The sequence below is a fragment of the Haemorhous mexicanus genome, chromosome 6, assembly GCF_027477595.1.
Source record: "Haemorhous mexicanus isolate bHaeMex1 chromosome 6, bHaeMex1.pri, whole genome shotgun sequence".
Lineage (NCBI taxonomy): Eukaryota > Metazoa > Chordata > Aves > Passeriformes > Fringillidae > Haemorhous > Haemorhous mexicanus.
The window spans coordinates 26,630,896-26,656,378 of NC_082346.1; the positions used below are offsets into that span (position 1 = coordinate 26,630,896).

Consider the following 25,483-nt stretch of genomic DNA (forward strand, 5'->3'; position numbering starts at 1 on the left):
GACACTCCAATGGGTATAAATTAATTTAGCTCATCAGAATGTGGTATTCCTGAGAAGAAAATTCGCTCTCAAAATATGTTGCTCTCACTCAACTCTGAAAATGAATATAGATTTTCCCCACTTTACAGTAGCAAGAGGGGATCCTATTTTTTTCATCATGCTATGGAAATGCCTGCCATCCCACTTCCCAGCAGTATTGGGGGATGCTGGCACACCACAAGAGCTGGGGGAGAACAGAGCTGCTGTGAGCAACTGCCTTGGTGGGTCCATGAAGGGAGACTGGAGGAGTTGGATAAGGGTGGTTCAACCAGGGAGCTGCATGGACCAGCATCTGGAAAAGGGACAGCCAGGGCGTGGGGATAGGAGTGATGTGAAATGGGGTCTGAAGATGCCCCCACTCCTGTGGTGACCTCAGCCAGTTCCCCACCAAGGGACAGTGGCTGGTAACACTGCATCTCCAGCGAGGCAGTTGGAAGCACTTGCTCTCTGGAGGTGTTGACAGCTCCTCTCCTCACATTCCAGGTTTCAAGGCCACGTACCCAATCCCCTCTTGGAAGCGGCTCTGGTCCCTGACTGCATCTGACTGGGCTCTGACTCTGCCTGGCTGCCTAGACTCATCCCTATCTACAGCTCCATCCTCCAGCCGAGTCACCCAGGGGCTGGAAATTACCTCCCATCACAGGCTCATTTTCATCAATAAAAACTCCAGGCTGGGCTGGGATTTTTATTTGTTTTGCTGATGTGATTACCTACCTCCCACCTGTGGCTCGCCCTGCCCGATGGAGAGGGGCATGCTTCGTGTGGGTGAAGAGGCTCTCAGGGCCCCTTTGCTCTGTGTCATGCCCAAAATATCCCAAAGCTCCAAATCCCTGCCCCAGACAGCTCTTCAGCCCAGACTACTCTAGCTGCTGGGAAGGGAAGCTGCAGACCCTGCTCCAGCTGCTGAGGAGTTGCAGTGCTGCACTGGAGCATCCCCCTGCCTCAGGTGAGTGTCTCAGTGCCAGGTCCCCAGGAAGAAGCACTTTGCTGCCTGCCTGGCCGGGCTTGCCAGCCAAATTGCTGGCTGGGGGCTGGCATAGGACCTGTGCCAAGGTGGAGCACAGCAGGCCTGGCTGTGGGGAAGACAGGAAGGCTCTGTGTGTGCATGTGTGTATACAGCTGTGTGTGCGTGCAAGGGAGCACACACAGAGCAGAGAAGGGCTGCAGCATGGAAGGATGGAGGGACAGAGCTGGGCGAGCAGCCTCCTGCCTTCTCCCTCTTGTGCTTTCTGCCCTGAGAAACCTTATTTAAATTAATGATAAAATTACCGTGAATTAAGGGGAGGGAGCAGTGCCAAAACAGAGGCTGCTCATTTTTCAACTTGCCCACATCCTACAGGTTTTTCTGTGTGCCTCCTCTCCTTTTCCTGAGGCATCTCTTCCTCCCACTGAGAGTGTTGGAGGGATGACCTGCCTGGCTGGAGACTGGATCCCTTGTCCCTTAGTTTGAGCTTGCTCTCTTTGACTTTTGAGTCCTGTTGATGGGGCTTGTGCCTCCACCTTCCCCAGGGTGCCCAGCTCTGGGGTGAGTGGTCCTGGGGCTGTGCCTTGCAGGCAGCCCAGGCCCCACCGCTCCCCTGCTCTGCAGCCGCCTCTGCTCGCCTCCCAATTCCCTGGCAGACACAGCAGGGAGATTATCGTAATGATGTCCGACAAGGCAGTATCAGGAATTACGCTGATAAATCTAAACAGACAGCTTACAAAAAACCCAACAAAAACAAAACAACCACAACTGAACCCAGGCTTGTAATTTAATACAGGGTTATTAGCCTGGCCATCAGAGAACAGAGCTCTTGCATCCTGCAGCCTCGAGCCTCCTCTGTCCCTAGCTCTGCCTTGAGATATGGCCTCTTGCCATAATAAAATACTTTTAGCCATGTTTTTGGCTTGGCTTGGGGTGGTGAAGTCTCCTTGGTGAGTGCTGGGGCTGGGTGTGGGGGTGCAGACCTGTGGGGTGAATGCAAAACCCCAATGGCAGCAGGCTGCCTTCATCCCTGCAGTGCATGGCAGTACAGTACCCATGGCCAACCTACGGTGGGCTCTCCTGCCCAGGGTAACTTCAGTGGGCAGAGGCTGGGGAAAAGGGGTGAGAGGAGGTACAGCCTCCGTGTGTGAGGTGTCTGTGCCGGGGGGCTGCCCAGCAAGGCACGTGGGTACCCTGTATCCGTGGCCACACACACTCGATGCCCACTGGATGAAGAAAAGTGACCCACGGCCTCCTACCTTCCCCCACACCAGGGCCAGGTCCCTGTCAGGCACAGGAGATGCAGGGCAGGGGCAGCATCTTCCTTGGGAAAGCAATGATGTGCTTCATTCTGGCTGTACTAAATGCTTTCTTGACACAGGAACTGCTGACTGTTTTTCACCTGCTGTGGATTTTGCACACTTGCTGTGTTCCTCTTGGTTTCCTTCCCTGTGAAGGACACTGTAGGTAGCATTAACTTTAGTGGGGCCTCTATGTGAGGTCAATGTGTCTGTGGGGAGCACAAATTCTGTCCATGTGAGGATCAGAGCTGAGCTGCCTGAAGTGAGATGCCCACACATAGAGCTCTTTGTCCTCCAGCAGTGCCAGCAATTACCTCAAAGTGAAGGAAATGCTCTTTTTTGAAAGATAAATTTAAAACAGGGAGTGCATTTATCAGACTGCATGTGTTTTAGAAGGCAGGCTCTGCCAAGCTGCTCAGTGAAGCAAACCTGATAGCAGGGCGATTGCGCTGCAGGGCTGCTGGCTCCCTGCCCCTGCAGTGGAGAGTCCTGGGGGGCTGCAGGGAAGCCCCCAGAGAGGCTTGGGCTTGCCTCAGCACCCCAGTGCAGGGAGGATGGCAAGGCCACGGGAGGCTGGGCTGAGTGGTTCAGTGCCCGTGTGGGACTGGGGCTTGTCTCCTCATTTGGGATGAGTTTCTCCTGCAGGAGTGGCTACACGTGCCAGAGGTGGTCTCAGCTCCATGGAGGTTTGCCAGGTTTAGAGGCTCCAACCCCTATAGTCCAAGGACCAGCATTTCCTGTGGACATCCTCTCCTGCACCTCTGCAACAGCTGCTGGCACGTCCTGCAGGACCCCACAGAAAGGCTTTGCATGGATCACCAGAGCTGGCAGGTGCCAGGAGGGCAGCTGAGCCGGAAGCCTTGGGAGGGCAGGCGGCAGCAGGCGGGCTCTGGGCTCGCCATGGGGCTGCTGGGGACTCCCTGCCGTGCCGGGGGAGGCCAGGGCTCGCACTGCCGGCCAGGCAACTGCCGTGGGAGTAAGCATGGTGGGTTAGTGAATTCATGAATTAATAAAGTAGGGAATTGGAAAATTATCTAATTAGACTAATCTGTTAAAGGGGCTTTAGCCCTTGGTTGCTTTTTCTCTGATGGCTGGGCAGCAAACTGTGTGGGACAGTGCCTGGGAGAGGGCCCTGGGGAACTCATGGTGACCACAGGCAGGCACAGAGTTCTCACACGCTGCCTGGCTCCATGGGCCAGACTCAGCCCATGGGCACAGCAGTCGCAGGGAAGATGTGCTGTCTTCTGTGTCATGTGAGAAATGGCAGAACAGCACAAGCTTACACTCCTCACTTTTTTTCCTAACTTTTTCCTTTTATTTTTCTGTTCTTAATTTTTTTTTATTGTAGGTATAAAAGAAGTGATTCAGAAACACTTTCCCCCTTCCATTACCCAGAAAGCAAGTAAGAGTTGCAAGAGTGGAGACTGCAACAAAACAATTACATTGAAGTATTTGAAGTCGTGCCTATACGGCAAATGTGACAAAACTGAGTGCAACCTTAAAATAGCAGCAGCAATCTTTTAAAACACAAAAAGCAGATGATTATTGACTGAAGAGATTGCAGTGCACCAGGCTGGGTGCAGGCTGTGGTGTTTAACTCTCTCCAGAGGTGTCGCATCAGGCACAGGCTGCAGCTGCCCTCCTGCCTTTTGATGAGCTCAAGCTGCTGGCAGTGCCCAACAGGCAGCTTTCCAAGGGTAGCATCAGGTGACAGAAGTGTGTGTCACCTGCCATATCCCCTCGCTTGGTTTAAGGCACTGATATTTGTGGCCAGGCTGAGAGCACAGCTGTTGTGCTCCCCTGGCATTTCAAGGATTCTATGGACTGGTGTGAATTGCATGCCTGTGGACCAGCCTGGCATGGCAGGATGGCTTTCTGTATTAGTCACTGCTCTTTCATACTCACCTGGCTTCCCTGCATGGCCCAGAGTGTCTATACCTTGCTTTCCTGGCTGTGCCCTGCCACAGACCGCAGGGCAAGTAGAGGCCTCTGGTGTCACCCTCATCCCAGCCACTGGGGCTACACCTGCTCCATGGCTGAACACAGTCACTCCCTCCCTGGGGCTGTGGCTCTGGCATTCTTCACTGGTGTTAAAAACAACATTCTCCAAATAATGAAAGAATCTAAGCACTAAGTGATGTGCTTAATGCAGCTTCCACATCAGTATTTTTTCCCTCTGTCTCCAGTTAAGGCATGTCATGAGGCATGAGAAGATGTGGCTCTGGATGACTGCTGGGGTTCTGGCTGAGGCAGCAGTGCATGGCTGGGTGCCTTCAGTCACCTTGTCTCCCAGGAAGGCTGCAGCAAACCTGCTTCTCCTTGGCCCTGCAAGTCCTCCTGCCCTGATCCCTGCAGTGTGACTTCGTCCCAGTATGGTCTGGGATCTGGCTGCCCTTGCACCCATGAGTGACTGTTCTCCAGCAAGAATTCATGTCTGGGGCTGTTTGTTCCTGATGTGCCCTGGGGACAGCTGGAATGAGAGGAAAGAGCTGTTCCTCTGGAGATTGTATTGATGGGGAAGAGGAGGACTTGTGTACAGATCACCCTGTACCTCCTCAATTGAGAGACAGGTGTGGGAGGCTCCAGGCAAATGTGGCCTGAAAGCAGTATTTATTTCAGACCTTTTAAACAGTTCTAAGCCCCTTTACAAATGTTCCATCCCATGCCCTTAGGCAAATTATTAGGATAGAGGTGCTGTTCCCTTCTTCGATTTCCCACAGGGAAGACGCTGATCCAGAGGAAAGATCCATGTCCCTCATGGCTATGTTTCACCCAGCAGTGCACACAGGGCAAAAGCCCACCGACAGGTGGCATCATCCTATTCCCCGCAGCCCTGGGCATGGGCAGGGATTCTGAGTTACTGCCCTGGCATTTAGACAGCTCTGTCCTGCCAGGCAATGCCAAATCCACTCCAGTGAGTGAAAGGTGTCTCCTTGCTTGGCCAAGAGCAGGTAGAGCAGCTGCCTCTGCTCCCTTTGGGGCACTTCACTCCTCTCACCAACTGCTGAGTGGAGCCTTCACGCCCATCTCCTGTGGCAGAGATGGTCCAGAGACCTGAGCCTTTCTCACTGCTGTTGCCAGCTGCTTTTTCTCTCTCTGACTCTCCCTTTCTGAGTTGGGCTTATTTTGGTTTTGAGCTGATAGATTGGATTAGCATTTATCACCAGGCTGACTACCAGAGGGCTATTAAAAGTGATTTGCAATGTAAATACTTTCATCATCAAGCACATTTTCTTTAGACTAAGGTTGACTTTTATGAATATTAAAGCCATGTAGATTGGTTCAGCAAGTTTGTGGGAGTACGTCTGTCAGAGGGAGGGGGACTGGCTGCCTGCATTGTGCTGGGGAAGCAATGTGGATCCACCGGAGAGCAAAGGGATCTGGTGGCAGAGGGAGGGAAGTGGAGCTTGAAAGGGTGTGTGAGGCAGAAAGAAAACCTGAGTGCCTTGACGAAGGACAGAAAGAAAGGAGAGTGAGCATGCAAGCATGAGCAGGATGGGAGGCAAGGCTTGGGTTGGACTGTTAATGCTGGAGGCTGGCAGAGACTGTCAGGCTCAGGGAGGACTCGTGGAAGGAAGGGGGAGACCTGGCCAGAGCTGATGATGAGCAGATTTGTCCCTGGCAGAGCTCAGTGCCAGAAGCATGTGTCTGAACTGGTACATGCCCCATGTACTGCAGGGATGGGTGAAAACAGCTCCTTTACTTGAGGATGCCCTGCCATGAGTGTAGGGTTGCAGGACCAGCAATGAATTCCCCAAGTCCCCCAGCAGACACAGCCTGGCATTAGTCTGTGTGCCAGGAGCCAGTGCTGGCTGCTGCTGTGGCTGCTGCATGTTTGAGTATAGTTACTGGGAATCTGTCAGGGATAATGGGTGGATGTTCCTGGGCTAGTGGGGGAAGCCAGAGTAAGTGACCCATAACAGCTTTTCCTGCTGTTCAGAAATATTCATCTCCTGAGCACCTGCTCAGTGGTGTAACCACTCTGCCTCAGGATAGCTATGGATGGGAGCTGTCACAAGCTAAGGTGGAATATCAAGGTGGTCACTTGCCATTGGTTTCAGTATATCCCCCACTTCAGAGGCAGAGGTGAGAGGAGTGGCTTTGTCTGTTCCTAGGTGTTTATGGTGTTCTGGTGCAAGGGCAATTTTTGAGATGGAGGAGCATGATGGAGCATTGCCAACTGATAATGGAAGAGTAGCTAATGCTGATTAGAGAGCAGGCACAGCACAGCATGGCTGAAAAGAAAAAATAAGACAAAGAAGCCATTCAAAAAAGTAGAGGCTGGAAGTAGAGTGATGCAAAAAAGTTGCAGATGTGCAGTTACATGAAAAATAGACAGCTCCAGGAGTATCCCAGATCCCTACAAGGTGACAAATGCTGGGTTAACTGGCTGGTTACTCCCCCAGACCAAGCTGGGTCAGTCCAGCAGGATGGCAGGAGTCTCGGTCTGTCACAGGTCTTAATCCCAAAAGAGAGTAAGGTAGGCCCTTAATTTGCTTGGGCCATTGAATATGAAGTCAAGTCAGCCCTTGGCTTCTTCCATGAGAAAACCACAAGTCCCTCCTGTCCCACCTCACAGCTCGTCACAATGTGCATGGCCAGGGGAAGGGTTGGAGCTGAGGTCTGGTTCTGGAGTGGATTAACTGTTGTTCATGACCAGTGCTGACATGGCCCAGGAAGGAATGTGATGTCACTTTGGTGGCAGCAAGAGAGGCTGGTGAAATTCAATGAGAAGGGAATGTGTGAAAATGTCAAGCCAAAAGAAGCAAGTGCTGCCTTTAATTGGAATATGTATAGTGAGTCCAGGCTTTCAGAAATTCTGCTTCTCACTAATGAGTGCATATAGCTAAGCTAAGAGTTAGAAGTTGGAAAGTTTTGTATTCAATTTGGTTACACATTTTTTTTCTCCATGACTGATCAGCTTGGGAAGAAGACATCTCACTGTTCATTACGGTCTTTTGTCTTTCTATGGGGACTTGTAGCTTGAAACAAGAGTCCAATCAAATAACCCAACTCCAGTACAATCAAATTGTCTTTGAAGCAGATATTTCCTCTGTCTGATGAGTTCTCACAGAGTGTGACAAAGGTTTGTTTACATTAATTTTTTTAGCGGGAAAGAAGGAGGAGGAGAAGATGGTATTTATTTGAGGTCAGGACCTTGGACAAGGCAAGAGACTCCAAATAACTGGCTGGAGTCATTGACGGGATTTGGTCAGTGGCTGCAAAAAGAGTGCAGGCAGATGTTAAGCTGAAAAGAGCCAGCAAAGCCTCATAGCACTCAGTGCAATCCCATGGCTCCACACCAGCCAACATTTGGAAAGCTCTGTCTTCTTTCTTCTCAGGGAAGGCAGGAAGGAAAACAAACATGAGTTGACTAAACTCGCTAAAGAAATGCCAGAATGTGGCCTATGGTGATTAAAATAATGGTGGTGCATCTGCCTCCCTGCTGTGGCAGGGGCTTCTTGGTGTGCAAAGGCAGCAGCAGATGCGAGTGCCAAAAGGCTTTAACCTTTTCAGGGTGAAGAGGTGCACCTGGAGTGGGAGATGTGTCATCAGAGAAAATCATCTGAATTACCATAACAGTGTTCTCTCTGCTGGAATTCAGAAATACGTCTCCATTGGCAGGGAGAAGATAGCAGTTTTCAGGATCTGGGGTAAAGAGAGGTCCAGTCTGTGAGCTGGACACCTGTTTAGGGAAGACATTGACTTAAAACACCGTGCTTTCCTTAAGTGCTACCTCCCAGAGTCAGAGAGGTATGAGAAGAGAATCAGGGGGTGAAGGAGTGGATGGTAGAAACCCATCTGGTACTGTAATTGCTTCAAAGGAGGGTTACAGTAGGGGGTTTATTTGTTTGTGTGTTTCTATACATGTGTGTGTGAGAGCCGAGCAGATGGGGAAATGATACCCGTGTGTGTCTGTGAGACAGCACAAGTGAGAGGCAGAGGGTGGGAAAAGGAGTTGCTCTGGTTTAAAGTGGAGGGAAGGGGAAAGGTGTACAGGAAAGGGAATACTTGGGTTTTTTACCCTTTCTCCTTTGTTTCTTCTTGTTTGACGCTTTCTCATTACCAGAAGGCAGACCTGGGGGACAGTCAGTCAGTCAGATGGTTGTGGAACTGCCTGATGAGTTTTTTTGTTCTGCATGAACACCGCAGTTCTGAATGTTAGTGACAGCCCGGCAGAGTTTTTTGGGAACTGGGGAAGGCGTCGAGGCCTCCCTTTGCCCAGGCCGTGAGGGGCCCCGCTCTGCGGCTCCCCGCTCCTCGCTCTCTCCCGCCGTGGGACGCGGGTGCTCCCGGCGCTGCCGGCTGCAGCGGATCGGGGTTTATCCCCGCCCGTGGGTGCGGAGGGGGCAGCAGGGGCCGGAGCCCGGCGCCGGGGAGCGGGCGGTCCCGGGAGCGCTGTCCTGGGTGCTGCAAGAGCGCTCCCGCACATCTGGCCGGCGGGGACGGGAGGCCACATCTGAGACCGGGGGGACGGCGGCGTGGGGATTGGCAGCGGCTCCTGACGTCGTGAGCCCCCCTCCTCCCCGCCCCCGCCCCGCTGCGTTTTAGTGGCGGCTAGGGGGGCGCACATCTGGGGGCGACACATCTGGGAGCGGGGGAGGGCGGGGGCGGGGGGAGGAGGCCGGGGCCGAGCCGGCAGCGCCGGGCCCTCCCCTCTCCCCGCCCCTCCGCCGCGCTCGGCGCCGCCGGGACCGGGAGCCGGGACCGGAGCCGGGAGCCGGCCGGGCCATGCCAGCCGGAGCCCCCGCGGGCGCGGCGCGGCACCATGGCCGCTGAGAACCGCTCGGCGTCGGGCGGCGGCGCGCCCTGGGCTGGGCTGCCCGGTGAGTCGCTGCTCGGGGCTCCGTGTGCGCGGGGCGGGGGGCGCAGGGCATCCCCCGCAGGGTCCGGCGGGGGGTGTCGGCATGGCTTTAGGGTGCATGGCGACGGGGCTCCGCACCCCCGGGAATGTGGCACGCGGTCGCCCCAGGAATGGGGGAGGTGTCTCTGCCAACTTTCCCACATTCCTGCGTCTCTCCGGGAACGCCGGGGTGCCCCGCGGGTCGGGACCGGGTTCGCTGCCCCGGGATGTCTGGAGCCGTGAAGCCCTGCTAAGGCACCGGGGTGATGTCTGGCACCCCCTTTCCCTGCTCCCATCCAAACCCAACAGCGTTCCCGGGATCCATCGCCCGAGGAACCTCGGGTCCCTCCTGTCACCCAGGAAACAGCCTTGTCAGCACCCTGAGTAGGGAATATGAGCAGCCTGCGGCTCCGAGGGCAGGCACCCCCCGGGAGGAAACCCAGGACGGGGGTTATTTGCTCCCCTGGTGCCTTCTTTGGGAAAGAGACATTCCTGGACAAGAAACTACCTGCACGCTTTGTTGCTTCCCTCACTATTCCAACAAGAGCAACAGGGAGACGATCCCCTATCCTTTGGATACTTTGTCGCCATACTGGGCAAACCCTTCTGGCGCTTGTGGCAGCCTCCCAGGACATGACTAGGCAAAAGTTTGCCCCCTCTTCACAGAGCCCTTTGTCAGATTGGGCATTGCAAGGGAGACAGATCTTGCCCACTCTCTCCCTCAGTGTGGATCTCTTCTTCCCTTTAGCCCTTTCTGGCTCTGTTGCACCCCTTCTGCTGGTAATGACAGCTGCCCCGTGCTCTCTGTTGGCGCATCATGGACAAGAGTCCGGCAGCCACACCCTTCTTTCTTTCCAAAATAATGACATTGGCTTCAGGGAATCAGGGAAACAGTTCTTATAATTTTTCTTAAATAAAAGCAGCACTGGCTTCTGTCTGACCTGTTTTCACCCCTCTGATTGTGCTGTGGATGGATTTTTCTAGCTGGTCTTTGGAAAGCCCAAGGCTAGGGAGATACTTCCCAACCTGAGGAACAGCTGGTGGTCCCCTGTGCCCTGCTGGTAGATGGGCTCTGTTTGAGAATTTCAAGCCTCCCTGCTTTATCACAACTGCCTTGGGTGACCTCCAAAGGAGGCATTACTTCTGCCACAACTTGCAGAGTGAACAGAGGGACTGGAAGGGTTGCTACCAGTGCAGTTGGGTGGCTTGTTGATGCAGGCACTATCTATCAAAGTACTCAGCCCAGGCTTTTGGTGAAACAGCACCAGAGACAAGGCTCACACTGAAATTACAGGTGACACCAAGATGCTTTTGCTGTCTCTACTGCTGGGCACAACCTCCTGCCTCTTAACACCCTAATTCCTGTGATCTGAGCACCTGCTGCTGCTCTCCAGCCTGAGCTAGGCCCCTACAAGACATCCAGCAAAGACCAGGGCATCCAGTGGAGATCCTAATCAGTGCCCCATCCCTGGTTCCCCCTTCAGCCAGGATGGCGGCCAGTGGTGAGAGCCCTGGGTGTGGAAGGTGGGGATGGGAGCAGGGGTGCAGCGGTGGGCAGCAGCCCTGGTTCCTGCAGGAGCCGAGCCATTGCGCCCTAGCTCAAGTTTCCAGGGCTGCTGGATGGAGCAGCAGTGGCCCTGGGAGTGACCTGATAAGTGGGCAGAGGAAAGCTGGCAGGAGAAGGAGGAGAAGGGCTACCGGTAAAAGTGGTTTGTTTATTCACACGAGGGGCATACCCATCTCAGCAGGTCAGTCTGTTTTCTTTCATAGAAGAGAAATGAACTGAAATGATTAATTAATGCTGTGATCCAATTACTCTGAGTTTGCAGAAGGAGCATGGTTTTTCCTCTTTTAACTGTCCCACAAGCTGTGTCCCCACCCCATTGAGGGCAGGTTTTGTCGTAGTCGGGGTTTTGTTGTTTTGTTCTTTGCAATTAAAATGACAAATATCTCCCCAGGAGAGGGGAAAAAAAAAAAAAAGCAAAAAATAGTGAGACGAGGAGGAGCAGCTGATGCAGAGCAGTCCCTAGCACACCTTTGTGTTGTTGATCCTTTCTCTGCCTGCCCTGCTGAGCCCTGACCAGCAGCATCCACAGAGGTGAAGAGGTTTGGTGAGCGCTCAGCTGGGGTGGCAGATGCAGCTCTGCAAAGGCAGCAGGGAGATCAGTTGTGAGAGGAGAGGGAGATGGAGGCTGTTTGCAAGGGGCTGCTGCTTTCTGCACAAACACATCTCCTCTTTCCACATGGACAGACACGCAGCAACTGTTTCTTGTGCGCAAGCTGACCCCTTCTCCTTGGCATGCTAAGTCAGGGCTTTGACGGGCATCCTCTGGAGAAGCAGGCATTGTCCTTGAGCCAGTTGTTCCTCAGTCTGAGATGGGTCTATGCCCTTATTGCTCTCCAGTAAGCCAAGGGAAGAGATTTGCTTTGCATTTCAGCATCCATTCTGGGCTGGCTCTAAAACTGCATGTTACAAGATGTGTTTTGGGGAGATATGAGAGTGGAGGACCTGACACAGCGAGGAAATGGAAGTTTTGGACCAGATCATTCCATGTTCTTCTTCTTCTCTCTTCATTCCCATCCCAGCATCCCCTGCTGACTGCTCTTTAGCCTGCCCAAGCACCAGCACTCGCCATGAGTGTGCCAGGTACCAGTGGTTGCAGTGAGGCTCCACACCCAGGCACTGTTGAAGCCTCTTCAAGCTGGTGATTGGAACCATGCCAAATACATCCTTCTTCTGAGGGATTTGTGCGACCAGTCAGAAAGCAGACACCAGCTTTTAGGAAGACTCATGTGCTCTCCTGCCCAGGGCCCTGGCAGACCAGGAGGTGAGGGCCTAAATGTCTGATTGCTGTCTAACTCAGAGCCAAGTGGAGGAGTGTGCCAGTCTCATATGTCCCCAGGAGCACAACCCATGATGACATCCTTTTAAACCTCTAGGCATGGCACATTCTTGCTGTATCCAGGCCCTTGAACATACCAAAGTGGACCCTAGCCCTGTATTCAGACAAATTGATTTACTGAAGCTTCAAGGAGTTAGGCAATTCCTGGACTAATTAATCTGGGGCAATCCTGATCAGGCTGGTCCATGATTTCAGTATTTTGCTGGTGCATGAACACAGGGCAAGGTGTCTCATATACGGATCCTCCCCTTGATACTTAGACACAGAGTTTTAGCAGGAGGCACACAACCAGTCCCTGTTCCCCCAGCTAGAGACACCTGTGTGTCCTCACTCCGTGTGCCTGTTGGCAGCCATCCCACCTTCCCTGTGGATCAATGCACCGGTCTTCTTGGGATTTGACTCTGTGCCAGACCAACATCATTTGACCTGTCTTCAGAGCCTGAGTCCCCTGGCACTGTGAGCATAGAAAATGAGGCTCTGCTGGAGATGCTCCCCAGCCCCAGCCCTTGCGTGCCAGGCACAGCTGCTCACACCTTCGCCCCGGGGCTGCTCTCGGGACCCTCCAGAGACGCCTTCAGCCCTGAGGCTGCACCGCATGGTGGAGGAACTCCAACAAAGGCTCAGTTTATACCTTGTATGATGCAAGTTTGCAGAGAAAATGAACATCACCAGCCTGTCCAAGCCTGCAAATGCAATGGCTGTAGGCACAGTGCTTTGTCCCTCTGATGGTTCCCAAAACTGCTGCTGGAGGTCCTGCAAATCAGAGCTGTGTGAGTGACAGTGGCTCTTCTGCATTGTTGTGACCCTGTCCCCATCACGCCTCTATGTCCTGTGCAATGTGTGCCCCATTCCCACTTGGTGCAAGGGGCAGTGGCAGAGATGCCTGAGTGCCCTGTTCCCTTCCCACCTCCTGCCGCAGTGTTAGGCAGGTTGAGGTGTGCGGCTGCAGAGGAACCTCTCCCACCTGTTCCGGTGACTCAGAGAGAGCTGGAGAGGGACATGGGGAAGCACAGGGCTGTTTACTTGTCTTCAAGAGCCTCGAAGAGGAGTTTCATCCCAGGTCACTTGGTGAAGGAGGAGCAGCAGCTTGGAATTTTGTCCTTTAAAGGCAGAACTCAATGCAAACCATGGATATCCTTGAGCTCAGCAGGCTTGGACCGAGCTATTGGCATGTTACTGAGCTGTTGAGGGTGGCTGTGCTCCTCCAGCAAGAAAGCCAGGCAGAGAAGCAGCCCCTCTGGTACCACAACTGCTTTTAAATCTAGCATATCGTATAGCACCTTGCAGCTTGGCAGAGGAGGCAGTGGGGGCTGACACCAGGAGCCTCAGCTGCAAGTGTCTGGAGGTGAAATGTCATCAGCAGGGTTAAGGCTCCTGGTGAATTTGGTTTGCATTGGCCAGTTAAGGGGTTAATGTCTTCAGCCTCTTTAAGCAGAATTAGATTTATTTGTCTGTGGGAAACTCAGCTGCAGTTGTGCAACACTGAGGTCTGAAAACATGAGTCTGCAAACACCATGTCCCGGGCCCCTGCATCCGCTCCAGGTCACAGAGCAGCTCTCCAGAGGCCTCCATGGCACCGTGCTCCACTGACCCCTCGCTTGCAGACCCTGCCAGTGTCAATGCCAGCTCCCAAGCCCCGGGCAGCACAGCAGGCTGCCTCTGCTGAGGAGGGATGAAGGTCCCTGAGGGATCTTTACATGACTGAGATGGGAAAGAGTTCCCGGCATCTCACTGTCTCTAGTGCCTCTGGGGTAGTTTGGATCCCTCCTCTGCTTACAGTTACATCATGTGCAGTCCCAGATAAGGCCAAAAAAGTGCATGCATGTGTACAGAGAGAAGTGGAGAGCAGTGCAACCCTTCTGGCATCTGCTGTTGCCTGAAATCAGGCATGTATGGCCTGCCCTTGGGCCTGCCTTTCTGCAGCACTTAGGAGCAGTGTCTAGCATGGTGGTCTCTATGCTTTTGGCAGAGCTCAGATAACTCACCAAGGCCATAAGTGATGCTCAACTCATGAAGCCCTCTGCTACTATGTGCAGTCCCTGTCACTGAGGTGGCTAAAACCCCTGCCCTGTGCTGTGGGGTGAACAGCACTGCATCCCTGACCATCTGAGTTGCATCCCCACCCTACTGCTCATGGGGACCCGGGGGAAAAAAAGGGTGAGTGCAGAGGATACAGGTGCTGCAGGTGCTGCATGGGGGCCAGCCCCTGCCTTATTCAGCACCAGCACAACAGGCTGGGGATCACCATCCTGCAGCAAGAGAGGTGATTCCAGGCAGAGCTGGGCTGCCTGAGCCAGAGAGCTGCAGCCCACAGAGGTTTCCAGCTCCAGCACGGCTCCCACTCTGCCCAGCAAGGAGCTGGTGGGAGCTTCCAGAGAAGGCAGCAGGGAGAGGTTTGCAGGCAATGTCTCTGTGTGAGGTCTCTCCTTCTAAGAAGCTTTTCTTAGGACTTTTCTCTAGAGGACATAAGTAATGCCTCCCTGGCAGACTGAGACTATTCCCACCTCCTTCCTCTCCATCCCTCCACTGTTGTAGGGATTTCCTACCTGGTCTCCTCCCCTGGCACCCTGACCCCCACATTTTCCATTCTGCCTGTCTATGCCCTGGGCTCTCCTGCCCACCTTCTGCCACAGCTCCTCTTCTTCACTTTATCCCTTTGCTCAGGCATCACCTCCAACTCCAAATCCTCTGACAGGTCTTGTGGCCAAATGGGGTCTCATATTTTCAGTTTCCTTTTTCATTAGCACCCCAAAGATTCCCATCTGCTCTTTGCCCCCAGGACTAGGGCTCTCACATATGCATCCATCCAGCAGGGTTCTTGCTCCTGCCTGATTTTCTGCCCTTGGCTCAGGGCATCAGCTCTTTTCTCTCATCCATTGCTTAGCTGGCTCATTTGTCCTCTCAAAGCCCTTTAGAGCTTCACGCTGCTCCATGGGGCAAGGGGGTCTTGTTTCCATTGCCAAGCCTTTAAAATTTCAGATGAGCACCTTACTGTTTGCTCCCTGCGGTGCCTCAGCTCTGGGATGAGTTACAGGGAAACATGTCCCCCCTGCCTGAGCAGCACTGCATCTCTGGCTGCCCGAGCTGCACCCCCACCTACGGGACCCTGGGCACAAGGAGGGTGAGCGCAGGGTGCTGCAGGACTCTGCAGGAGGGCCAGCCCATGCCTTATTTGGCACCAGCCCTGGCACCTGGGACGGGCCTGGCCTGGTGGGGCAGATCCCCCATGTGTGTGGCAGGGACCTGGCATGGGCACTTGTGGCTGTGTGGGGCCATGGCAGAGTGAGGGGTCTTCCATACAGCTGGCTTCCCAAAAAGAGCCAAGTCCTTCCCCCTTGCCATCGCCAGGCAAGGCCCATCCCTGGGGCAGGGGGAGCTGCTCTTCTAAGCAAACAGCTCTTAGGTGTTGCACTTGCCCCTCTAGCTCTCAGTCGCTCCTCCACCTTTCTCTCCCACAGGCATCTGGTCCCAGCCACTAACCTCTCCCTGGGATGACCCCAGCTCATCCAGGCAGTCATTTGTTGCTGCAATCCTGTCTCTCTCCCCTCTTTCCTCTCTGCTGGCTGGTCCCAGAGCCCTTCCCGGCAGTAGGACCTGTAGCTACAGCAGGGTTATTTCTGCTGTGCTGCCTTGAAACAGCTGGGTTCTGTTAAAGCTTCAGCCCAGGCATATAAAAGAACATGAGCATCTCTCTGAGGCAGAGAGCATTAATGCAGTGGATGGGAGGGGAGAAGTGTGGCTCCAGCCCAGGCTCAGCTGGAAGCCCAGCACCTTCCTAGCTCAGCGACGTGGCCTGAGCTCTGCCACCAGCAGGGAGCTGCTGCCCTGGGGCGGCCGAGGCAGAGGGCACTGGAGGGAGGGCACTGTGTCCCCCTCATCCCTCTGTGCCATGCCGCCGTGGTGAGCCTTCTCTTCTCCCCCGGGATGTTACCACCGGAGCCAGTGCAGGCGTGGGAGCTGCTGGGGAGTCGCTGGTGCCTGGAGCTGCAGGCTGGGCACAGCAGGGTAAGGCTGGACTTTGGCTTGTGTGGCATTTGCCACGCACACTTGCTAGAAGCGTTCCACTGATAGGTCATTTATTTGGGCTGATAATTGGGTGACAGGAGGTTAATTAATTGTCACAGTGACCGGTGTGCTGGTAGGCTATTTATAGGAGTGACATTTCAATTACTTTTTAAAAAACATTTTCTCACTGGCTTGCTTCTTGTCTGGTGATGCTGTGGATAAATGGCATGCGGCCCCTTACAACGTGCAAAGGGCACATTAGGGATACAGGCAAGTGCTGGGGGCACAGCCAAGTACAGGCAAGTTTGGGCAGGGGGCGCAGCTACGGCTGCTGTGGGATGCTGGTGAGCCTGCTGGGCTGGGCTCCACCTGCAGGAGCAGCCCAACAGCCGCGGCTCCGACCGGCGAGCGCTTCCCACAGCCGGGCGCAAGCCACCGTGGGTGCGGCACCTCGGCTTTACTCTGAAAGCCAGCATTAACCACAGGGAAGGCAGGGAGGCTCCTGGCTTGCTTGGGAGGGCGGTGGACTTACCCAACCTCAACACTCCCTTCTGGCCCTGGACACAGCAAATTTTACAAACCCGATGTGCAAACATATGTCAGGCACGGGGGGGGTTCTCTGGCCCCCTCACCTCCCCCTGCAAGCTGGCTTCTCCCGTGCCACTGAGCTTACTGCTTCTCCAGCGGCTCCAAGAAAAGCTGTCAGAGGTTCCTCACTTGTGGGGTGGAGGAAATTGCTTTGCCTCGTGAGGACCAGTTGAATAGTAGAGGATGAAAGAAGAATAAATTATTCAATGGAAAAATCAAATGCCCAGAACCACCCCATATGTTACTGACAAGAAACAAATCCTGTTCCACAGGGGCTCAGATCTCCTCTGGAGCAGGATAAGGACTTCAGGGATCCATTGACCAGAGGGGTGAAAGCGTAGCCACCAGTTGGAGCTGGAAGGGCAGGAGGAGCCCTGCCATTTTAATGCAACAGATCCTGCTGGCCCCTCATCTCCTTTCTGTTTTTCTGGTTGTTTATTGCCTTTGTCATTCCAATGCAGAGGCACGGAAGCAGACCAACACCAACCCTCCCCCTGCCAGACACGGGGCCGGCCCTCCATCTTCTCTCTAATGTATTTCTAAGGTGCCTGTTCCTAGTATCTAGGAATTCTGTTTTCACACTCTGAGGGGTGTGAATCTGTCAACCAGAGCAACCCTTCACTAGTTGTAAAGTGGTGTCATGATTCAGGAACTAATTAACAGCTATTAGATAATGCAATTAGCGCCACAAACTGCCATCCTACCCTAAGTACACCTTCCCTTTGTGAGTGTGAGCCATAAATGTCTAGCATCTTCTGTTCCCTGTTTTTTCTCTCTCCTCTCCTCCTTGTGGTGCATAAACTGCCCAGCCCCACATCACATCAGCAGTTTGACCTGACAGGATTAATCCCGTTAAGACTTTTACCCTCTCTGCACATTTAGGAAGGCCAAGACAAGCAGGGGCCTGGCAGCAGGGCTGGCTTGGCTCTTTCCAAATGTGACACCAAAGGTGATGTGCCCAGGTCCAGCCTTTGGCATCCAGACAGAGCAGGAGGTGATGTGTACCTTCTCCTGGAATGTGCCTGTGGTGGAGGGGGCCACCTTCCCTCCCTCCTGGAGACGGCAGCACCCAGAGCCCCACAGGATCCCTTCAGCCAGGAGCTAACAGCCACAGCCCCTCCAGCCTGTCCCTGGGCTCAAGGTCACTTTCAGTTGTGCTGTTGCTCCAAACCCATGCAGGGCTGAAGCCCATTTCTTCTGGGAGCAGCTCACGCTCATAGGTGTCCATTAAAGCAAGGCTTTCTCTGATTCCTCTCCCTCCCCTGTGAACACCTTCCTCCCCAGGCTGGTGTGAGAGTGTGGGGCTTGCTTTATGATGGGGTTCCTCGCAGAGCTCTGCTCGTTCCCAGAGGCAGAACGTTGCTTCAGCCGCATGTGCACCAGACACGGCTCTGCCCCCACTTGCGCCTGCTCCCTGGGTATCCCCAGCCCTGAGGATGATGCCGGGATGGGGGCAGTGTCAAAAGAGGAAAGGAGATGGCTGGTGATGACATGTGGGGCAGGGGCTGTGGAGCAGAGGGCAGCTGTGCAGTACAGAGAGAAGATGTGGGGAACACTGGGGCAGAAGGGCTGCTTGCTCCAGGACCTCATCCATCACGTGGGTTGTGTAAAAACCAACCCCTCCCATTGCCTTTGCTCTGCTGGTGCAGAGGACGGCCAGCTCCAGCTTCCACATAAGGAGCAGCAGGGGCAGGAGGGAACTAAACCCTCCATCCCACGTGAGCTGAGTGCTCAGCAGGTGCTCAGTCACAATCTGCAGCTGATGGAACACCATCCTCCAGCTACTGCAGATTCTTGGTCACAGGGTGGTCACCTGCAGCCCATGGCAGGGCTTTCGCCTCTCCTACCTGCAAGAGGCTGTAAGGCAGTTTGAAGGAGCTGACAGGCTAGGAAGGCTTGCTGGTAAGGCACATCAGGTGCAGCAAGGAAATAGCAGGAGTCTCCTGCTGTGGTCTCAAGTGTCACCCTGTGACAGAGCACTGGCTTTGCTCTTGCTCTGGAGTTGAATCCTCACACAACAGTGGTCACACCCATGATTGCCAGCAGCAGTGGAGACCCTGCTGTGCCCACTGCCCGCAGTAGTTGGACCCCACCCAAATTACAATTTTCTCTGCTTGGATCTGTGGCTGTGTGGGAAGGGAAAGGAATTTCCCTTGATGGCACAATTGGTGACCACTGCAGCAGCCACAGAAACTCTTGGACCTGAGGGTGCTATCAGCAAAGAGTTGGAATCTCCCAATGGCTTCGATGGAGAGGAGAAAACCAGCTGTAAATCACAGCCAAAAGTCTGAGGGAAAGCCAATTGGTGTCACAGGTAAGGGTGTCAGCCCTAGGAGCCCTTCTGAAGTGTTCTCTCAGCTTTGTCAAGGCTATGTCTCCTCCCTGTCTGCGGTGTCATCATGAAAGTAGGGTGCAAAAGGGAATGGAGACAGAGGATGATGTAGGATGGGGGCTGTGAGAGGAGAGAGAGAAGAAATGCACTCCTGGAGGTGCAGGGAGCAAGCATTGGGCACTGGAGTACATAGGGAAGGCATTTAGTGGAGAGACACCAAGTCCTGGAGAGGTCCCTTGGTGTCTGGTGTCTCGGTGTCACAGCATTGGAACAATGATGCGGCTGGCATGAGGGTGGAGAGTGGTGCAGCTCCACAGCTCTCCTGTGTGCTCTCTCCATCTTTGGACACATGATGGGGATGCAGAGAGAGGTGTGACTGCCTGAGGGCTGTGCCCCCACCCAGGCCCTTCCCCCACAGCCTGGATGCTTTCCATCTCAAAGGCAGAGATCTAGTGCCCATTCAGGCATGATGCATGGCTTGGTCAGCTGCACAGACCTACCAAATTTGTAGCATCCTTGGCCTTCTCCCAGCTCCAGACTGAGATGCCTCCTCTGCTCAGGAAGGCAAAGGCAGGCAGGTCCCAGTGAGCACAGAGAGGGTGTCAGGGGCAGAAGAGTGAGACAGGGGAATGGAGAGTAGAAGATGGGGAAAGAAGGGATGCCCGGTGGGCTGGGGTATGGCAGAGAATAGCCAGGGGATCTGGGGCAAGGGTGAGCATTGTACACAGCTCCCACCTCACGTGTTGCTCTGTGTTGTATGTTATCTTCACACCTTCAAGCATTTTCAGTCCTCCTCCTTCCCTCAAACAGGGGGTTGGTTTATTTTTTGCTATTAGGTGAAGGCTTATCGTGTTTAAGTGCTCAGTGTTTAAGCCCTCCACCCTGAGGCGGCAGGTGCCTCTGCCTCCGCACACCAGTTTGCAGCGTGACCTCTGGGTGGCATCCAAAGGCTCGCTTGTGGGGCTGCCGCAGCCTTTTCTCCCGGTCTGGGGACGCGTACAGAACAGTTAGGGTTGAGATGGACTTTTCTTACTTTGGGTAACTTTGAGAACACAAGCCTCTGTCAAGGCTGATAATTAATTAGACACGCTTAGAAGAGGATGCCAGTTCATGAACAAAAGTGAGAAAACTGAAACCCACATTTTAGCAGAGACGATGGAAAGGTTTCTTTTCAAGACTTTCAAATTCTTCTTGGAAGAGCTGGGGTAGATGTCTGCATGATTGCTAGCTTGTCTGATCAGTTTGATTAGCTGTTACAAGAATGACAGTTAAATCTCCCCATCTCACCAAAGTGAAGAAATTAAAACTCATTTCTATTGTACTGAAACCAACCCCCAAACTGCCATGATTATATATTTCTAAGCCATTTTATACACTTATCACCTCTTCTCACATCCTTGGCTGGGTGCCCAGGAAGGATGGCAGCAGAAACCTCTTTCCCTCTCCCTTGATGCATCCCTTGTCCTTGGAGCTGGGTGCTACCAGGCTTCCTCACTCCATCCTTATCTGGCATGTAGCATCTACCAAAGGGCATTGCTTTCTTTTAAAAGCCTTTTGTCTTCACAGACATGCTTAGAGGACAATGGTAGAGAGGTATTTCTTTGTCCCTCACCCACTTCTTTTCCTTGCACCTGTAAGAGGAGCTCCACCACTATCGCAGCTGTATCCTTGCTAATGCAGAAGCTGCCTAAATGGCTACACCAGACCCTGGCTTTAGCATCTCAGCAGCCACATTTCCATTTAATTACGCCTGTATCTCTTTAGAAAGTGCTTGTATTAAAAACTTGGCTACTTGCTGATGGCAGACATCTCCTACCCTCATGACAAATGAAAGACAAGGACATTTCTTTTCAAATACTTAAAATAGACAAACTGATCTCAAAGCCTGCCAGACCCTGTTCAGAAGAGGTGCATGTTAAAGGCACGTTTATGCATTCAGCAAAATCAGCTTCAGGAGTCCCAGGCATTTGGAGCCATCTCCCAAGCCAGAGACACACTGCGCTGAGCACTCCCACTGAGCGGACACATGCTGGCTCCCGATGGTTTCCTGGCAGCAGCACCCATGGGGCTGAACCCCTGCCCCAGGCACCAGGAGGAGCTGCTGGAGGGGCTGCCCTTGATGCTCTGACAGGGTTAAAATGCCCCCAGAAGCCAGGGTGAGGCTGGTGAAGGCCCAGCATGTTTTTGGAGGCCTGGATGGTGGTGGAGACCCAGGTTCAATGGAAAGCTCTACTGTCCAGCCCAACTCCCTCAGTGCCTTTGCTTTTCCTTTGCTTTCCAGGAAATTCCCTTTCATCTCAATACAGCACTTCTTGTCTATTGATTTTTTTTTTTTAAGGTCCATTCTACTTTTACCTTGGATGATTAACCACAGGTATCTTGGTTTGGATGAAGGCAGCAATTCTCTCCATAATTCTCATCACTTTTCATATATAATTCCATGTATCGTCCTGAGGTGCCTGACTCCACACTATACATCTGGCCTGGGTGGCTGCAGCTGCACTGTGATGTGGGACTGGGGGAAGGGCTCATCACTTCCCAGCATCAGTGACTGATGGCACTTGTGCAGCTCCCTCCCTTTCCTGAGCCTGCTGCACTGTGCACTGCACCACGCCAAACCACCCATCTTCAGCCTTTCTTGGCTTTTCAGCCTCTGTATCTCAGCAGTGTCACTCTTTGGTCAGTGTCCTCTGTTGGACAGGCTGGTGCCCTCAGTAAGATGTTGTGGGATGCACACAAGCTGTTGTATAACTTGCTGTTTTCCTTCTCCCAGATTTCATCTTCCAGAAGGAGCTATTTGCTGCGAGAGACACAGGTGAGCCGAGCGGACCACAGCATGGGTTTTGTGGGTTAGGCCCCTCTTGGGCAGTGCTTTGGGGAGGTCAGTGGAACACGCCTGGGGCATACCATAAACCTGCTCTTGTCCCTGGGGCAGGGCACTGGCTCCATGCTGTGCTGTTCCGGCAGTGAGTGCTGTATGTGCATCTCCCCTGGGCTCTGCAGTCCTCTTTCCCAGGCCTTTGGCCCCACTGTGTGCCTCTCCGGGCCACATGAGGTTGTGCTCCTGCTGGGATGTGCAAAGAAGGGACCATCAACCCTGGACATGGGACTGTCCTAGCCCCATTCCTGCTTTTCTCCCTGCAACTCATTTGCCTCCTCTACTGCTAAATAGGGACACAAAAATGCCTTCAATGGACTCCTGGAGTGGCAGAGAGAAGTCCAGGAATGCCAGCAGATTTTTGAGCACTGGTCAACAGCAGTGCTGGCCTGGGAAACTGAAGAAATTCTGCCAGAACAGGCTGGCAAGTCTGATATTCTCTCTTTCTGTCCTCACTGTCCTTGCAGATCCCATGCACAACCTCTCTGCTCAGCCCTGGCAGGCAAAGATGGCCAACCTGACCTATGACAACTTTACCCTGGGCAACCTCTCCGAGGTGGCCGTGCAGCCTCCCACTAACTACAAGACAGTGGAGCTGGTTTTCATCGCCACTGTCACCGGCTCACTCAGCCTTGTCACCGTGGTGGGGAACGTCCTGGTGATGCTCTCCATCAAGGTGAACCGCCAGCTCCAGACTGTCAACAACTATTTCCTCTTCAGCCTGGCCTGCGCAGACCTCATCATCGGGGTCTTCTCCATGAACCTCTACACGGTCTACATCATCAAAGGCTACTGGCCACTGGGGGCCGTGGTGTGCGACCTGTGGCTGGCTCTGGACTATGTGGTGAGCAATGCCTCTGTCATGAACCTGCTTATCATCAGCTTTGACCGGTACTTCTGTGTCACCAAGCCCCTGACGTACCCGGCCAGGAGGACCACCAAGATGGCAGGGCTAATGATCGCGGCCGCATGGATATTGTCCTTCATTCTCTGGGCCCCTGCCATCTTGTTCTGGCAGTTCATTGTGGGCAAGAGGACAGTTCCTGAGAGGGAATGTTATATCCAGTTCCTCTCCAACCCAGCGGTGACATTTGGCACAGCCATTGCTGCTTTTTACCTGCCCGTGGTCATCATGACGGTGCTGTACATCCACATCTCCCTGGCCAGCAGAAGCAGGGTAAGGAGGCACAAGCCTGAGAGCAGGAAAGAGAGGAAAGCCAAGTCCCTCAGATTCCTCAAGGGCCCCATGGTCAAACAGAACAACAATAATTCTCCCAAGAGGGCCGTGGAGGTGAAGGAGGAGGTGAGGAATGGGAAAGTGGATGACCAGGCATCTGCACAGACAGAGGCCACTGGCCATCAGGAGGAGAAGGAGACATCCAATGAGTCCAGCACTGTCAGCATGACCCAGACCACTAAAGACAAGCCCACAGCAGAAGTCTTGCCTGCAGGGCAAGGACAGAGTCCAGCCAAACCCCGGGTGAACCCAACTTCCAAGTGGTCCAAGATTAAGATTGTCACCAAGCAGACTGGGTCTGAATGTGTCACCGCCATTGAGATCGTGCCAGCTAAGTCAGGTGCCTCTAACCACAACTCCCTGGCCAACAGCCGCCCAGTCAATGTTGCCAGGAAGTTTGCCAGCATCGCCAGGAGCCAAGTACGGAAGAAGCGCCAGATGGCTGCCCGAGAGAAGAAAGTCACCCGAACCATATTTGCCATCCTGCTGGCCTTCATACTCACGTGGACACCCTACAACGTGATGGTCCTCATTAACACCTTCTGTGAGACCTGCGTGCCCGAAACAGTGTGGTCCATCAGCTACTGGCTCTGCTATGTCAACAGCACCATCAACCCAGCCTGCTACGCCCTCTGCAATGCCACTTTCAAGAAAACCTTCAAGCACCTTCTCATGTGCCAGTACAGGAACATTGGCACAGCCAGATAAACTGGTACTCAGGGACCACTTCAGTAACCTTATGGAAACCCTTCCCTTTTCCTCCTTTGCCAGCGGGGGTTCTTCTGCTCCCCACTCACAACAGTGCAGACTGTGCAGTGATTGCAGAGGATGCCCTTCATCCAACGCTGACAAAAATCCAAGGCATTTCTGAGCTTCAGGTCCTTCCAGTCACCCCGGGCCTGGGGACTAGCTCAGGGAGCCAGCAGGAAAGCCAGAGGCAAGAGGATATGTGGTCACCAGGAGCCTTTTCCAGCTCCATGCTCTTGAGATTGGCCAAATGGCATCAGTGCTTCTCCTAAGACTGGATGTACCTTTTTCCCCAGATGACCATCTCCATGGATCAGAGCTTGTCTGCATGCAGATAGGCTAATGCTGGATGCTTTCCATTGGCTTATAAAGAGTTTATTACCCGAGAAATGAAAAGAAACCAGGGTCAAACATTTGCTAGACATCTTGGACCAGGCTGGCTCAGGCAGGCTAATGGGAAGTACTGCTGGCCCAGCCAGGCCCCCTGTGAAGGGAGTCAAGATTGGACACTAACAGACGTGGCAGATGCTTCCTTCCCCTTGAGAGTGCCATCGGACATCCTCACCCAGGGTCCTGGGGCAGAATTTTTCCCTGGGCTCTGGCTCTGCTTTGCCCTTCATGTCCTTTCTGCCCTCAGACAGCAATTTGCTGGAAAGACAGACAGATAAACCAAGCATTTCACTCCTAGGTAAGGAGTTGCCTCCAACAATGATGGAAACTAAAACTGCAAAGAGAAGCCCTGTGGTGCAGGACTTTGTTCCACAGCCCTGGGGGAATGGGGCCCCTGAGTAATGGGCAGCAGTAACTGTGAAAATAACTGTCCTTGGGAGAGACAGGGGGAACCTGGGGGTCTCAGAAGGGTGGGAAGAGGGTCTGCAATGTGACCAAGGTGCCCCGTGTCTCATCTGGGCCATGAGCAGGTCCCCACTCTCCCCACAGTGGGTGTGGGAGGCCTGATGTATGGCTCTGGAGGCAGGAGAGGATGACGGTGGCCTCCAGCCCTGCTCCTGCCCTGAGTGCAGGGGGCTCCTCCAGGGAGGCCGAAGGAGCCGGTTGCTGAGCTTTGTACATGGATGTAACGCTGTCATGGGTGTTGTGGCAGAGCCCTCAGCATGCGGGCTTCAGCCAGCGTCTCCAGCCTCCTCCCAGCCCACCTGTGTGTGCAGCCCAGAGCGCCCTGGCGCTGCTCCCCAGCTTCTCCCAAAGCCAGGTGCAAGCCTTGGTGGACGCAGCCATGCGCAGGCAAGGAATGGGATGAGGTCACTCTAGCACTGGCTAACTGTGTCCGTATGTCCTTCCCCTCCTCACCCTTGCCAGGGTGCAACCTGCAGAAAGGCTGCACCAATCCAGATGGGAGTCCCTCCATCACTGCCTTTAGAGGTGCCCAAAATGCCTGGTGGGTTTCTGGGTATTTTTAATGGTTACAACTGCAGCCCAACACACCCCAAGACAAATAAAGACCTTGGACCAGGAAACTAATGTCCGTGGTGTGAGGAATGAATGAGTCATCACCCGAGTGGCTCCTTCCCTGCTTCCCAGTGTCACCCACTGGTGACATTTCCTGCAGCCCACCCCTTCTGCCAAGAGTAAGGGGGGGCAACCTGAAGTGTTGTTGCAAAGAGGCTGTCAGGTCTGGTGCTTAGTC

At 53.7% G+C, this 25,483-nt stretch overlaps 1 protein-coding gene across 2 annotated transcripts; it reads left to right on the top strand.

Annotated features, from left to right (window-relative positions):
- Positions 1–612: 612 nt before the first annotated feature.
- On the top strand, positions 613–25,313 carry CHRM4 (cholinergic receptor muscarinic 4). Of its 2 annotated transcripts, none has more exons than XM_059849404.1 (3): positions 613–985; positions 21,750–21,791; positions 22,322–25,313. In XM_059849404.1, exon 3 carries the CDS (start codon positions 22,327–22,329, stop codon positions 23,797–23,799), a length of 1,473 nt encoding a protein of 490 aa, XP_059705387.1. In that variant the 5' UTR covers positions 613–985; positions 21,750–21,791; positions 22,322–22,326; the 3' UTR covers positions 23,800–25,313. The 2 variants fall into 2 exon arrangements, with proteins under 2 accessions (XP_059705387.1, XP_059705385.1); XM_059849402.1 differs by lacking the exon at positions 613–985 and adding an exon at positions 9,026–9,131.
- Positions 25,314–25,483: the final 170 nt, after the last annotated feature.

Bases quoted from the DNA above. Each gene is read 5' to 3' on its own strand.
- CHRM4 (XM_059849402.1), top strand. From the start codon at position 9,074: ATGGCCGCTGAGAACCGCTCGGCGTCGGGCGGCGGCGCGCCCTGGGCT. The intron at 9,132-21,749 runs GTGAGTCGCTGC...TCCTTCTCCCAG, and splicing joins GCCCTGGGCTGGGCTGCCCG to ATTTCATCTTCCAGAAGGAG. The intron at 21,792-22,321 runs GTGAGCCGAGCG...CTGTCCTTGCAG, and splicing joins ATTTGCTGCGAGAGACACAG to ATCCCATGCACAACCTCTCT.